General features: G+C 43.7%; 1 protein-coding gene across 13 annotated transcripts in view; it reads right to left on the reverse strand.

Moving 5' to 3' along the window:
* LOC6546829 (protein grainyhead) overlaps positions 1–16,586 on the reverse strand; it is a 39,794-nt gene that overhangs the window by 12,417 nt on the left and 10,791 nt on the right. For 4 of the 13 annotated variants that reach the window (XM_026981350.1, XM_026981348.1, XM_026981349.1 and 1 more), the window contains exons 3-7: positions 7,636–8,029; positions 1,742–1,954; positions 1,058–1,675; positions 524–747; positions 184–346 (exon numbers count right to left, since the gene is read on the reverse strand). In XM_026981350.1, the coding sequence (XP_026837151.1) occupies positions 184–346; positions 524–747; positions 1,058–1,675; positions 1,742–1,954; positions 7,636–8,029 (1,612 nt within the window). Of the gene's footprint in view, positions 1–183; positions 347–523; positions 748–1,057; positions 1,676–1,741; positions 1,955–5,299; positions 5,512–7,635; positions 8,030–11,201; positions 11,580–14,157; positions 14,568–16,586 lie in introns of those variants that run through there. The other 9 variants (XM_001974550.3, XM_015156621.2, XM_015156618.2 and 6 more) reach the window with 7 other exon arrangements.

A 16,586-nucleotide genomic window follows, 5' to 3' on the forward strand; every position in this document is an offset into this window, starting at 1 on the left:
TGGTAACGAAGGGTTGCCCCCGGACGCAGTTTCCCATTTTCTCTGTTCGTGTGTTCGTGTGTTCACGTGGTGTTGATGGCATAAACAAAACACACCGAAGAATGGAAAACAAGCAGCACGAACTTGATTGACAAAGCTCCCCTTCCCTAAACATATGGCACTACATATAGATTTGGATCCTACCTTGACGGTGGTGTTCTTGATGGGCTTTTCCGCATCGTGCACATACTCCAGCGTTATTCCGTAGAACTGACCCTTGTTGATGTAGGTGATGCGATCGTCCTCGCGCCTCTGCGATGAGCTGATGGGGCTCTCCAGGTGGTATCGGAAGCCCACGTTTGTGAAGCTATGGGGTTGTATTTGGAAATTGTTTCGAGGTTACAAGTGGGGTTAGGATGAGTAATAAAAACGCTAGGATTTGTACGGTATCCCAAATTATGTATGTTACAAGTTTGGGGCGCTCAAAAGTGTAGCACTAATTTTCAATTGGTATTTACGAGTTGGGGATCTTCGGAGGACTTACATTTTTGGTATTTGTATTTTGTCGGCATCATTCTGACGTCCAAAGTCGTGCCAGGGCCGCGATCGCGTGGATCCATTGGTGCTGGTGTCCACCAGCGATGTGGTGGGGCTGTTCTGGCTGCCATGGACCACCGTCCTCTGCTGGATGCTGTTCACGCTGACGGGTATGCTGCCATTGGCATCGATCAGCGTGCCGGGCTGGCACAATTCCGTGTAATCGAAGGACTGTTTGGATGGGATCAGATGGAAAATCAGAAATTGTTTCGACTTGTATAGAAATCTGAATCATTACAAGCACGTATTATGTTATATAGGATTCAAAAGACTACCTTTACGTTTCTAGGGCTTAATGGACACGTCACGCTTGGAATAAACACTCAACTATTTGGCTACAAATCTACTAAAATGTGATTCTTATCTGATTTAGTGTTATGTACAACACACTACCTCTAAGTTATGGGCTTTTGTTCGCCAAGTTTGGCGTTTTAATGGACACGCAACGCATTATCATTTGGGATTTTAGCGAAGGGTATACCTGTTGGATATTGGTCTGATCCCGCGGTGTGATGGCATCCGTACCAATGCCCGAGTCCGGACTTGGCAGATCCACCGTTAGACCCGCCGCCGTGATGGCTTTAGCGTAGAGGGGCGTTGCTCCGCCGTTGCTCTTGCCATCCTGCGAATGGTGCTGTTGCTGCTGGTGGTGTTGCTGCTGCTGCTGCTGTTGCTGCTGCTGCTGTTGCTGCTGATGCTGCTGCTGCTGGTGGTGGTGCACGCTGGTGAGCACGGTGGTTGTGGCGGGCGGGGGAACGCTGCCGGCGAAGCGGCCCTCGTAGGTGACCACGCCGCCGGGCTGAGATACGGATACATCCACGTCGCCGTACAAGGACCTCGTGCTGGCCGGTACATAGCCACCCTGGCCGTCCGGCGCAAAGTATTCCCGGTAGTAGGAGGGCTCCGCTATGAACGTGGTGGTGCTGGTGGGCGGGGGACCGGGTGGCAGGCGACTGGCCGTGTACATGCCATAGTCATTGGCCGTGATATAGGGACCCGGACTGGGACTCTGCGCCTGCATGGACACCCCGCCGCCACCGGCGGCTCCAGCCGGTCCGGCGCCGCCGCCCGCTCCGCTCGCCGTGCTGGGATGTGAGGTCTGCAGGTGGTTGGGTGGGTCACACATGGCACTAACTCGCTCGCTCGCCTCTCTGAGAGTTCTCACCTGTAGGTAGATCTGTGTGCCGCCCGTGGTTGCATACATCTCTAGTGTGGCTGTGGTCCTGGCTCCCGGCGATCCTGATTCTGATCCTGATCCTGATCCTGAATGTGGCTCCGATTCAGTGTTTTCAGTGCTAGTAGTGCTGATGCTGGTGGTGCTGCTGGGTGTGCTGGGCCTATCAGCTTCACTTGCCGTTGGTGCATCCACGTGCAAGATCTGCGGGAAAGGTGTGTGGTTGTTGGGTTGGGGTTTTAGCTTGAGTCACTTAAAGCTAAGGTCTGATTGAAAAACGGTGGCTAAGTAAATGATCGATCGACCAGGAATCCACCGAGATTCCAAGATATTCTGTCATTGTGGCTAATAGCCCAAAAGACCAATGATTGATGGTTGTTTATGGCCAGCACAGTACAGCACAGCACAGCACAGAAGGTCGCACAGAAACCCCAGAAACGAGGTGACAAAATTGTGCGTGCGTTCTTTTGGGCCATGATGTGGATTTTTCTTTCAGCCATGATTCATACAACAACAGCAGCCAGCAGCTTATTGAATAAAACGTCAACAAGTACAGTTTATAATAAAAAGCTATAAACACAAAAAAAAAATGCTATATACGAAAATGAAATGAAACAGCCGCCGTCTTCGTTGTTGTCGTCGAGTGGAAAGAAACCAATTAAAAAATATACAGAAAAAAGCGCGAAAAAATCAACATTTATATACGGCATATGTATATACGGTTTGAAATATATATATGACTATATGCATATGTTAATTATCAGTGTTTTTTTTATTGGCTGCCCCAAAATGTCAAACGTTTTTGGAGACAAACGCACGAAGTCAAATGAGGTAATACAGAGCAAAGTGTGGTCAATCCATGTCTTTTTCTATATATACTCGTACATATGTTTATATATATATCTTTATAGATATCGGGAGGACTGAGATCAAAATTAGCAGCGAGCTGCTGATTGCCTTTGGTCTAAAGAAAGTGAAACCCCAAAGAAACACAGGTCCAACCGAAAGACGTCACTATTTGGCTGGCCTTTAATCGAAACCGGTTGACAGCGTTTGGACCCCAAGATTTTGGGGGTAATTTTTGTTACACTTTTGGCCATCGCCACACACATACTTGCAGAACCCTTGTAATAATTTATGGTGTCTTTACTTTGATTATTTCGGTTTGCTTTTGTGTGTATGCCTTTCTGTCAGTCTTACTAATTTAAATTTATACGGAGGTTTTTGTGTCTGCGTCTGTGAGTTTTTGGATTCCATTTTTTCATCGCTGTGGTTGAAGTCTCTTGTATAATTTAGCATCAGTAAAAGATTCTAGCTGCGAGCTAATTAAATTTGTTCATCGAAATCAATTTGCATTTTAAACTTTTAACGTGCAACGTCAGAAAAGGCCTTGACGAATCCGATCGACGATCGATCCGCCAGAGCAGAGACACGGAGACAAAGATACTTTGTTGCTGTTGGTTAGTCGGATTTTCGGTCTTTCGGTCTTTTGGTCTTTCGGCTTTTGATTTTTAACTTTTGGCTTTTGTGGTGCGTGTGTCTCGGACTCAATCGCATCCGAATCTTTAGCTTTTGTTGTTGTTAGCCTCAGCTTTAGCTGTTTAGCTGTGGCTATATGGTATAACTCAGCTATCAGTTATGAGCCGTGCGGAGCTGGGCTTTTAGAATTATGCTAAGTAGCGACCAGCGACAAACGATTCTGGCACATATTTATGTATGAGGAAGGAATAAAAAAAACACCAAAATCTAGCAACAACAAGTAGCGAGACAAAGGCAAAAATAACAAAATATTTAAATAAAGCCAATTAACTATTTTAATGCCTTTTGGAATGATAAAAAGTGAAACTTTTTTCTTCTTCGGTCCGTGTTTTATGAATATCGTTAATTCTCGGAAATAAAGTGAACGAAAAGCCGAGAAAAACAAAAACATCTTCATATATGGATGCGAACAAAAAAAAATTATTTTGCATTCATAAAATATTTTTTAATGGTTCCTTGATGTTGTAATTGTGGTTCTCGGTATGGAAAACCCGTGACTAACAGCCCTCGAAAAGTGTTCAGCTGTGTTGGAAATTTACTAGATGCTGGATCTTAATTTCAGTTCAACTCTTATAAAGAGCAATAAACCTTCAAGGTTGTTTTCGAATTGTTTGGTTGATGCTAAAACTTCCGTTTAGAGAGTACTCAGTTATTGATAGACGAAACCCATTATATCGAAGACATTGTCTTAATTAGTTATAAGGTATTCGAATTGTTTTTCTTTTGAAAATCTCATCTGCCTGTCTAATATATCAATCTGTTTGTTGGATCATTGCCTGTACAATTATCATGTTACATCATGTAGGCTTTCCATTATTAATTGAATTATTATTAATAACGCTTTCCGGTTTTTAGCGCTTTGCATTACGTTTCTGATTCTTGGAGGCCCAACCGTTCATAATTTGATAATCAAATATGAGAAATATCTAGTCAAAGACCCTTGTAGTCAAATACATCTTAAATCCAATACTTCATTTGGAGCTTAGGAAAACTGTTTAACGCCTTTAAAAATGACTCACTTGAGTATCGTATGATTCATTTAAGGAAATTAAGGAAATTATCTGAATTAAATAAGAGAAACTTTATACATTGTTTGGCGAATCGATCCCAAAAGGGGAAATCCGCCGAATGCTATAAACAACTGATAAGCCACACGGAGATGTGGGGCAATTAGAAAGGCATCCAATGAGGCAATTGGATGTGGCGATATATCTCTATCTATTTATATAGAGCAACGGGAGAGAGAGAGTGGCTTGGCTAATCCAAAATCTAAATGCCAGAGTCTAATGATTACACTTTCCGGTGCACGGCGAGCAATAAATAAGTTGCCAAGAGTACAAAATTGATATGTTTTCCGATTCTCGATCATAAATTAAGCTGGCGAAACCTTAGACTTTAAACTATGGCGCGACTGTGTGTATGTAAATTAATAAGACAAATATTAAGAATAATTAACTGTCAATGCAACAAATGCACAATAAATTAGAGTGCATGCAAATTGTGCACCGACTGAGGCAATTTAATATTTATTTGCGTATTTTTGTTGTTTTGTTTTTCCCTGGCCAGCAAATTAATGCCCAATAAAAACGGAGACGGCAATTAAGCCTCGCTGGGTTCTGCTCAATGAATTTTATAAGCCGCGCTCTTGCCCACCCACCCTCTAATATTCGATTCTTGGCCTTAACAAATGCGCGCCAAACAAAAGACTTAGGCAGCGAACTTGTTCGCCGCGTGGGTGTTGAAAGGCAACGCGTTGCGCCCACACAACGTTGTTGTTGTTGTTGCTGCAACTGATTTTGCTGCTGTGAAGTTGCTGTTGCTGCTGTGCTGTGCTGTTTTTGTTGCTGTGCTGCTGCTGCTGCTGCGCGTGCGCTGTTGTTGTTTGATTCATGGTTTAGATTTGACTCGCAGGTGGATTGGCGTTATTGATATGCCACAGAATATTGCACTACTGCCCACATTCCAGGCAAAAGGTACTCGGTATTCGATATCGGTATCACACACACTCACTGTCTTTTTTCTTCGTTGTATTTTGTTTGGGATCCCCTCCGATCGATCGGTTTTCGGTTTTCGATTACAATATACGATGTGTTACGGATCGCGGCGAGGAAAATAGCGAGCGGCTATTACGGAATCGGATTCGAAAGCGATACGATCCTACTCCGACAGCGTGATACGACTGACTAAAGGCCGCCGATCGCTGCCAGGTATGACAGCCGCTGCGACGTCGCCAGTCGGCAATCCCCGCAGTTGTTGCGTCGGCCAGTTGGAACACAGATACACACGCACACACGCGCGCACCTCGGCCGTCTCTCATATCAGTTCAAAATGGTTGGAATCCGCGCCTGTCGCAATATTCTGAACGGGAGCGACAAGGAGGGGCCGGACAGGGCGTTGCAGCTGCGGCGGCATAGTAATATTAAAAAATAGCTGCACTTGCTGCATAACGTCGGGCTTTCTTAACTCCAACTGTCCATAACTAAGATGGCTTATTCATAAGACTGGCTTCTCCGAATCACTCTCATGACTAAATCATATATAAATATACATATACATACATATATGTTTCTAGTAAAAGTATAAAAATAGATAATAATCGTATGGTCAGATGTATTTAAAACGATTTCGTCGACTTTCATAAAAATGTAGTTAGGGTCTTGTTTTTTGTACTTTTATAATTCGAAAAAGAGGATTCTTGCAAAACAGTTTCTAAATTCTGTCCTCTTTTGCATAGTATTAAAGGATTTAACATCAAATGTAAAGCTTAGCAAGCAAATTTGTTGGGTAATTTTGTGATCATTTGATTTAGAATTGTTTTGCCATACTGAAGCTCGACTGTAGTTGCACTTGCTGCACTTATTCAGCCAAATCGGAGCCAGGTCGAAGGAAAAGGAAGGCGAACGGCCGGAAGTGCGCACTTATCGCTGCCGATTGTCGCCCAGAGTTCGCTACTGCAATTTCCCATTTAATTATGGTTGTTCCTTTTTTCTTTGCGTGTGTGTTCGACGGTAGTGTGATAAAGTGCCTTCCAACCAGTCCGCTTGCAACGTGCAACTCGAACTCGGGCAAAGGAAGTGGTTCGATGTGTGACTGAGATGGGGCTATGGACTGAGGCCTCTGCGAGAGCGAGAGCACCATACAAATCACGTACGCACACATACGATCGTATAACAGCTTGCGAGCGTATAACAGTTGGCCGTGCAGCAGTAGCAGCGACAGCACAGCCTCGTTGTTGTTGCTCGCGCACGTAGTTGTTGCTGCCGCTGTGGTTGTTGCCTGGCAGCGTAGTTGTTGTTGCTGCCGCCGTTTCAATAGAACCGAACGAGCAACGACGACGACGACACGACAACAAAAACGACGCTGATTCGTATTGGCTGCAGCCACTAATACTCATTGCTCACTCACACCAGCAATTGACAGACCAATTGCAGGTCTGTTAGACAACAGCGGCGGCAGCAACAACTACATCGCCCAGCGGCAGCAACATCAGCTAGCTGCAACAACAGCAACAACAACAACAACAGCAGCAGCAACAAATATAGATCGTTAATTGATGTAGCACACAGGATGCGCCGCTGATTGGGGTTGTCCACTCCGCTGATGATGATTGTGAATGGGCAGTGGGAATGGGTATGGCTATGGCTATGGGTATGGGTATGGGTATGGCTATGAGTATGGGAATGGCTATGGGTATGGGTCTCGGAATGGCATTCGGAATGAGATCGCATGGGCTGCCGATCTAAGCCAAAGCTTATCCGCAAATACAAATTTATATTGCATACAGCATGCAAGGTACACGGAGAGAAAAGATGAGATAAACCAAATTTCCTGATTGCCATAAATATGTGCATACATATGTTACCTGGACTCTTCTCTTCTTAATCGTGGATGATATATAATTTAGAAACTAATTCCTTTGCTTATAGCACCGAAATAAGACCTAGTACCTTTTCATAAGATGTATGCCAAAATATTTAGAGCTATTATAAAATATAAATATGTTTTTAGGATGCGCTTTTAATTGTTGCAACCCAGTATTGTTGTATTTCCCGAACTATTTCAGGAGCGGTGACTTACTTGCTTTCAATAGAATAGTAATCTAAAAGGTAATTCAAAAATACTGCAAGGATTTGGTAAAGTGTTCGTAGGTTTCTTTCTGTGTAGAAGTGTTTGCTTCTAAATTGAATTTTGCGTGCGTGTCCATTAACTTTTTTCGTAAGAGAGCTTCCAGCTGAGAGGACTCAGTATTTGTAAAACTACCTTGCCTTACAGTTGTGCTTCTTCAGATTATTGGTTCTTAAGGATGTTTTCCTCGTTTTTGTTCTTAACATATTTTGTTGGCCTACCTTCTGCGTTATGACCGAACCCGGTCCATTTGCGGTTGCAGCACCGGCAATGTTGCCGTTCTTGGGATCCTTGCGCAAGTCTTCGGGCTCTCGTTTGATGCTAATTAGTTGCTGCTGCTGCTGCGCCGCAGAGGAGACAATGGAGCCCGTGCTCCCCACGCCAGCGGCACTAACAATGTCGCCGGGATGTTGCTGCTGGTGTTGCTGCTGCTGCTGTTGCTGCTGTTGCTGCTGCTGCTGCTGGTGATGCGAGATCGTTGTCGTGGAGACAACGCCGGTTGTGCTGACCGTCGCTGATGACGAGGGGTGTGAGCCGAGCAGAAAGCCTTGAATCTCATTTTGCGATAGGCCAGAGACATCGATAGGTGTGGTCTGGCCATTGAGCTTTCCACTGCTGTTCAAAAATTCAGATTCAGAGAGAGAGAGGGAGAGGAATATATGGCATTAGTTGGTGTTTAATAGGTGCAATTATTGCTTTAATAAGCGTATGCAAAGTATCTCACTCAAACGAGAATTTATAAAAATAGCTTACACCGATTGGTATCTTTACAGAGAGTGTAGATACACAATATCCAATGGAAATGGTTACTTACTAAATAGAAAGTAAAACAATAATAGCATAATCGAGTTTAAGGTAATAGCCCATCACTACAGATGATCTATCTAGTAAGAAAGATGTATAGTTCCCAGTGCCAGTAATGGCGCCCAATTGCCTGGCATATTCCGACACCCCCACAATTGGAATAACTCCATTAGGCTGCTTATCAATCAAACCCGCGCTCCGCCAATCACCTGGGCAATCATGCAATCAAGCCGCAAACTGCGAGGCAAGGCTAATTTCATTCACCGGAGCCGGAGACACCTGTGCGCTGCTCACAAAACCTGGATGCCCGCCCAAATGGGAGCAATCGGGGCAACAACCAGCCACCATAAACCAGAATCCAGCCTGCAGCAAGTGCAAAAAAAGAAGAAAAAACACTAAAATACAAACGAGCGGGGAGAAAAACCAAAAAACCAAAAACAAAAAAAACCAGACAGCAAAACCTGGCACTACCACCAGCAACATCGGAATCAACATCGGAATCAACAACTGCTTTTGGCCAGCATCCAGCCGAGTTGGCAACGAATACAATCAAGAAAGGGGGTGGTGGGGAGGGGGCAAGTTAGCGGCATCCCCCATGACTTACTTGCCCCTTCGATTCGATCTCTTATCGCTTTATCGCCGACAACTCTAGGAAGAGTCGTAAATTAGCTGCGATGATGCCTGTCGCCGTCTGTGATAATCGAGTATGGATAGCTTTTGCCATTTTTCCAGCGTTTTGGGGGGGAAGGGCCTAAATCCAAAAACACAAAAACCCAAAAGGGAGAGGGAAGATGGCCTCAGAGGGAGACGGCACTCCTCGCAACAAGGTCAAGCAAACAAAACAAAACATAACAAACCAAACCAAAAGTCCTGGCAGCTGGAAAACCGGATTCGATTGTGGAATTATTTCCACCAAGTTTTCAGACACAATTAAAGCTCTTTGAGGGAAACCCCGCCCTTTGACCAGAGAAAAAAGGGCAACCGACACATTTTGCGTAAATTGTGCAGCAAAGTGAGGAGACATAGGAATGAGCGCCTCTTCAGGTAAACAATATGCCATAACATATTCATAAGGATATCTCTATAAGATGGCGGTTGGCTTGCAGCGCAAAGATTGAAATTATGATAGTTAGTACATCCTCAAGATAAGCTTGTAAGATTATTTAGCTACTTCAAAGATTTCACGGCTAAAACAATGTCCTTTTTTGAAGTCCAAAAGATAGTGGGATCAGAGCTGATCTGATTTAACCGGCTACTTTCTTGTGAGTATCTGGATTCTGGTTCTGAGACTGGTTTTTCGTTGATTGATTATTCTGCTTTGTTTTGATTATTCCATTCTTGACTCCTGTTCTTGAATTTACTTCTCAAATAGCCGAGTGTTAAGTATGAGTTTTACATATAACACCTACAAAAAGTTCTCCTTTACCTTCAAGTTCTTAGGTTCTGGTACCCTCCAGATCTGTATCCAAAAATAATATATTTGCAAATTCAGCTACACACTGCATTCGATGTGCCCAATTGAGCAATCTGGGTAATAGAGTTTATACGAATCCATCAGATATGCCCGATTTTCAGCGGGCTTTTCGACAATTTGTCTTAATTTGTGCATAGATATTGATTGCATATATGCAAATTCCGAGCGTTACAGAAATTGCGCCACACCTTGGCTCACACAGATACGAATTCTGCTGGGTGTGTGTGTGTGTGTGTCCGTTCTTCCGTTAGCAGCTGTTGCAAGATATTTCAACGGTGTCTGCTCATTCGGTTCTTTGGCTCTTTTTTTACCACAGTATCATTTCGAGGTTTCGTTTGTGTTTTTTTCCTTTTTTTGGCATTGCTCAAGTTGACAACGCTGCCTGCGATTGCGATCGCTTGCCCCATTTTGTGGCACTTGTCTCCCTCGTGCCCGGTGTCCCGGTTTTTCACCCGAAGTTGTTTTCTGGCTTCTCAGCCTGAAAACGTACATATATAAAGAGGCAAACAACAAAACGGACATCGACATGGGCACAAAAACCAAAAAACTAAAAAATTATAAGAAGGAAAATACGAAATGTTTTTGTTTTTATGTTCTGCAGAACATTTTCGCTATTAAAAGTGACACTCGGATTGCCCGCGGTATAACATTTTTCCCTCTTTTTTTCGTAATGCGATATGTGACCGATGTTATTCCGCTTTTTAGGGTCAGGCCGTGTAAATCACGTAGCGGATATGGGGAAGCGAACTGAGCGCGGCAACTCGCACATTTATTAGATAGCCAAAGTGCTGTCCATATCTCTCCGTCTTTCGGCCTTTAATTGTGTTTCTAAGCCAAGTGCCGAGACGCGCGACCTTTTCCAGGCCCCCGGCCGAACTACGGTTACGGTTTCATCACGGCTCCATAAAACGAATCCGAGGCACAGAACTCACCAGCGATCCATGTGGGCTGGGGCTTTGGATTTTGGGTTTGGACTCGGGTTTCATAACCCCAGCTGAGGCAACGTGCCGCGCTTTTTGCGCATTTCCACGAAGTTCATAAACGCTGCACTTAAACCAACAGCATTTTCGCCAGAAAACGTATATTTTTCTAAACCTATAGGGTTGGGAAATATTGGACGCTTGTGTGTTGAAACAAATGTTTCTAAACCAAATTGAAATCTAAATCTAATTATTAATTACAAACTTGTTAATAGAATTATATAACAGCAGTTACAGTTTTTAAAATGTACTCAACGTAGCACAACATTGTGTAAGAGTAAAGTTCAATATTGACTTTGTCTAGTTATAATATGTTAACTATCTGCAGGCAAAAACCCGTTTCTATGCCAAATTAAATTATAACATTTTTAAAGAGCGCCCATGTTTTATTGATGAATGAATACTGTTTTGCCAAATGGTATAGGCCCATTAAAATAAAATAACATAAAATAGAGCAAACCGAGATTGAATTCGAAAACCAAACTGGATTTTCTGGAACCTAAGCTCCGAATCCGAGCTGCTGACTTACCTCCAGGGCAGATCGGCACCAGGAGAACCATCGTTCGCCTTCTCTCCGTCGCTGCGATAGTAGCTGTATATGGGATAAGGACTATTTTGGGAGGCGTTGGGATCCTGATGCAGTTGATCCGGATCCTCGTTCAGTTGGATCTCCGCGGCAACGGCCTGCATCAAGCCCGCAGCCGTGAGGTGGTGACCATGGTTACCATGGCTATCATGGTGATCCTGATGGTGGCTCAAGGGCAAGCCCAATGCCTGATCCTTGACCTGGTCAACTGGGCTGTAGTAGTGGTGGAGTAGCTGCTGGTGCTGATGCTGCGGCTGGTGCTGCTGCTGGTTATCGCCTTCCACGTGCGCCGGGTGCAGTGAGTCCAAGCTGAAGCCTCGCCTGTTTGCGAGGGGGGTTTTTAAAATTCAAACTGGGCGTGGCAGAAAGTGAAACAGTCGCCGACAACGCCCATGTGCGAGCATTTAGTTTTTGGCAATCCAGCATCATTAGCATTTCCATTTCTATTTATTTACTATTTACATAATCAATTTCGGGCCAGGTGCGTCCGATGATATCGATGTGTGTGTGGTTGTGTGTGTGCGTCTCAGTTACGGATTTGTAAGTTTTGCGGCAACTTTTTACTGCTTTCGGCATCGGAATTGATTCGTTTAGCGCTATTAGCGCCATCAAATAAGACAGAGAAGAAAAAAAAGAAAACAAAGAGCTTGGGCCGAAAAAAAGCGTCAATTTTTTGTTAACACTTTGCCCCGCCCCTGGACGCCGGTTAGCCCCCCTTCACAGCCGCCCCTGTACTCTGCAAGTGGTCCGCAGCAGTTATTCACTAATTATTTATTTCCCATGAAGCTTTTTTCACACCCGGTACTGCAGAATGCACGGGTATGCTTGGCTATTTCACATTTATGCAATAGGAAAAGGAAGTGCTTCCGACTTTAATGGACTTATAAATGCCATATAGCCTAAATCTGATTAAAATCCGACTTACATTAGCAAATTTAATCAAGAGACTTTATCAGGCGCGCACTTTGGAGTTTAAAGCCCTCAGACTTTGTATTACAAAAGTATGCTAAGAAATTTGGAAATACAATAAGTGCATTGTTTGACTCTTCAAAAGGTAGAGAGATAAATGTGTAAAGAGGATGAACAAAAGATTTTAAAACGATGATTTAATATTCACAAGGTAGTACCCATTCGAACCCTTCGATTTCGTAACATTTTCCTAGATTTTTTTGGGCTAAGTGCATGGATTGCGAACCCGTGATTAGGCCGACACCTCGGCCACTCGTCCGCCTCCTTGGCAACTCCCGTCGCGCGGTCCAATTGTGCAACAAGTAGCGAGCAGTTGGCGAAAACAAAAACACAACAAACGCCGAGGAGCACAACCCTAAATGGCAACCAGAATTGGCGAGGAATCGCATGAGTCGCATGCGGAATCGAATGGAAAAGGAGGCAGCACTGCTGTGGTCTCGATGGCAATCTCGGGATCTCGGAATTTCGGAATCTCGGAATCGCGAAATAGCGATGGTCTCGGATCGGGGCTTCCAGCTCGGCCTGGGAAGTGCTGGCCCAAGGCAAGGTGATCGCCGGGTACTTTCGGGGCCGCCAACCGGTTCGCAGGATCCGCGGCAGCTGCCCTACCAACGTGCTCAAACTTATATATGTGCATACGTATATGCCTAATCCCAAGACGCGGCGGCCGTAACGGTTAAGGAAATCATTATTGATATTAGCTGAGGTTCGGCGAGAAGACAACGCAGCTTGCTCGGACACCGTCCGAGGAAGATAAAGGACGAGCCAGCGATCAAGTCCTCCCGAGGGCGAAACAAAGGAGCTGATTTGCATAATGCTTTCAGCCAAACAGACGCTGAAAAGGATTCGTTCGGGATTCACATGCAAGTCCTACGACTTTTCCTTTTCCGTTCCTTTCCTTTCCTTGGGCCCATTTGTCACGGCCGAGTGGCTGCGCGCTGCGCCTTTTTATTGTCATTGTTTCTCAACGTTGGACATCGCACCTCCGGCCCATTCAGACCGCTGTCCGTGTCCGGCGGAGATGAACCACCCCTTTGGCGTTGGTTTTTTGCGGCGGGTCCGAGGGTCCTGCGATGTAATTTGCATAAAAGCGGACATGGGCTTAGGTAAATCGCCCCGAATGGGCCTAAAGTTTTCAACCCCTTCGCATGGAAGCTGCAGATTGATCGTCATCGTGATCGTGATTGTGTCTGGGCGCAAACAATAATAACAGATATAGAAACGAGGACCCATTAATTCTTGTCCCTTCGCCGCATCCTTGTGCCATCTGGTCGCTTTTCTGACCGACCAACCGACCCACCGATCGGCGAGTGTGGGAAACCTCTCAAGATTCTGATTGGGAAATGGTAACCGCGCTCGACCGCGGAAAATTATCCAACTCTTAGGGCATCATTTTCGTTTGTCGCTTTGTTGGTTTCTTTCTCAGTGTTTCTTTTATTTCCAACCATTTTACATCTTTCTTTTTGGTCTGTGTCATTTACATGATCATATTTTATGCAAATGGCCCAGGGATCTGCGGGGCATATGCTCGTACAAATAAGATGGCCAGCAGCGCTGTCCGGGCGTGGGCAATAAATTTCTCATTCGTATCGCATTAATTACTACAATATTATCAGCAGATACAGTCGAAAGCCCGAGCTGCACAGACACTGAGATACAAAGATACATCTCGCTGCCATATTGGAAACGCGGGAAATACGAGAGAGGTTCGGATACAGATACTCTCGGTGAATGGGCGATATATGGCAGGCTACCTAGAGCGAAAGCTTCGCTTCGAGCTTATAAAAGTTACACAATCCGTAGGAGCAACGCACACACTATTCAGATCCTTCACGTTAGAAGCACACTATATCAGATATATCTTGCAATGCCAGCACAGGGACCTTGTCGAGGATGTTGCTCCTTCAAATTCATTTCGTTTCATTTCTACCGTGGCTCGGACATCCAGTCCGTATATGATAAGGCATAGCTCGTAGTGCTCGTGGCTTCCTGCATGGTGGACTTTAATAAAAACCGAGCTTTACGATCCCAGGGATCATTCACTGATCCGGCTCTCCAGCAGCTGATAACACTTCACCATTTTTCCATGCACTTCACCGCGTTACCGAACCGAAAGATACAAAGATACGTATGGGCTTTAAGTTTAAGCGGATTACGCGCGTTCTTTCACTGATTTCAAAAGAACAACAACATGGAGTACGTATAAACAAATATTGTCATATGCTCAGTATGCTCGGATATATGTACATATGTATGTAGTATATATATAAATATGTGTATATATATAAACTTGATGCTGTTGTCGACCTTGTGGCTTTTCGATATCAACTGAAAACCACTTTGAGCGTTCGATAAACTTGTAGCGCCAATTCAGAGTTTTGGAGTGGAGCGAGAGACTAAAATAACAACAAATTTAACAGCAACAAAATGACAACAAAATAAGAACAACAACAGCAACAACACAAACAGCAACAGAAACAACACCATACCAAATACAAGAACAACAGGGAACAGTCGAAAGCGTACGAGACGCTGAATTGTGTTAACATGTTTCTTTCTTGTCTCCTCAACGTTGTCCCCATCTACCTCTCTCTCTCGCCATCGTTTGGCTCTCTCTTTCCTTCTCTCTGTCGCCATCTCACTCTTGCAGTCGCTGTTGCTGTTGTTGTTGGTGCTGCAGGTAGACTGCGCAGGTGAACAGGTTTGTTTTTGTATCAAAATGTCCAAACGCTGTTGCACCTTTTAATATTAATAATAATAAAATGAGAAGCAAGAAACAAAAAGCCACTAACAACAACTGGGAAAATCAACTTGATTAACCCAACGACTTGGGAATGCTCTTTGATTGACTTCAGATTAACACTTGTAACATGTATTGCTTCGACAGATCAATTTTTATATGTCACTTAAATCAAGATTAAGATTTAACTGTTGATTAATTTTAATAAATTTATCAAAGTTATAGTTTTAAATGCATTTTTCTTTGGAATTACATAGAGATTATCAAAATGTACCACTAATTTTAAATTGACTCATGACGAGACTGTCGACTTTATTGATATATCCTGCGTACCAGATAGGGTATTTAAGTGCTCCATTTGCAAGCGCCTGCGTGACAGTGACTTGGGGCTTGTGTCGCCGTCCCTCCCTTCACTCCTCTCCCCTCCGCCACCCTCTGCAAAACCCCCTCGCTTTCAGATGCTGTGAAATGGCGACAACAGTAAAAATATTGAAATATTGTCAATCAAGGGGTTAGCATGGGGAGCAGCAGAGATTTGGCGAGGGGGGCACGTGAATTGAGCGTCAGTGACAGTCGCGTTCTATCTGCAAGATAAGAGACACTAAAAGTGTCGCTATGCCGCCGAAACGCACTGTACGGCAAATGAAATGAAAACTTAAAATAAACCAAAGGAGTAGCGAAAAAATTGTTGAATCAAGAGGGGGAAAAACCGAAAAAAACGAGATAAAATGTGTTTTACAGCTCAGAAACTTAATATGATCGGCTAAAGTGAAAGTAAGCAGAGCTATATAAGATATATACAGGGAGTGGGTATACACATGTGTATGTATGTGTATCCAGACGAGAGTGTGAGTGCGTGTGACATGCGCATTGACCGCGAACACTGCGATCAGAAGGCTAAAACCCGAAGGTTATCCTTGTGTATGGAAATTTCACAAACTGCATTCATTTCGCACAATTTGTGGGGTTTCCGCATTTCAATGAGGAAAAAGTCCCTGCACTGAGCTGCAAAACTGAGGTGCGGAATGAGCTTAAGTTAGTTTCAGTTCCATTCAAGATCCACATAAATGGGTTAGGGGAACTTTTGAGGTATGCAAATGTCAAAGTTTAAATACGGAACGAAACGTATTATTATTAATTTATTTCACGGCCATCAAATATTATTGAACCATAAGCTTCGCTTGAATACAAATTTGATTTCCAATTTACATAGCAGATTCTATTTTTATAACTTTATTAAATGTCAAAGGGTAATTTGTATGAGAAAGGAAATGCAAATGCTGTCTTATCAATTTTGTGATATTTTATGGATTAGACATCTGCTGTTGTTCAACATACTAATAATAACAATACGTAATGGCAATACGGTTTTTACTAAATATAAAAATGAAAGAAAATACCGTTTTTTAAGCTGCCTATAAATTCAATCAAACCGTACCTAAATTTTGAAGACAATTCAACTTTAATGAAATCCGTGGCATCTATTAGTATTTTCTGAATTTATGTCGATATAGTCAGAGATTTCTGTGTTTTGCATTGAAGAAAACACTTGAATTGGCAATTAAAGAAATTATACGTATTTATGCCGCTTTGGGCGCGGTTGTATAAGGCTTCGTGCA

Source organism: Drosophila erecta, unplaced genomic scaffold (genome assembly GCF_003286155.1).
Source record: "Drosophila erecta strain 14021-0224.00,06,07 unplaced genomic scaffold, DereRS2 tig00000092-arrow-pilon, whole genome shotgun sequence".
NCBI classification, from domain to species: Eukaryota; Metazoa; Arthropoda; class Insecta; order Diptera; family Drosophilidae; genus Drosophila; species Drosophila erecta.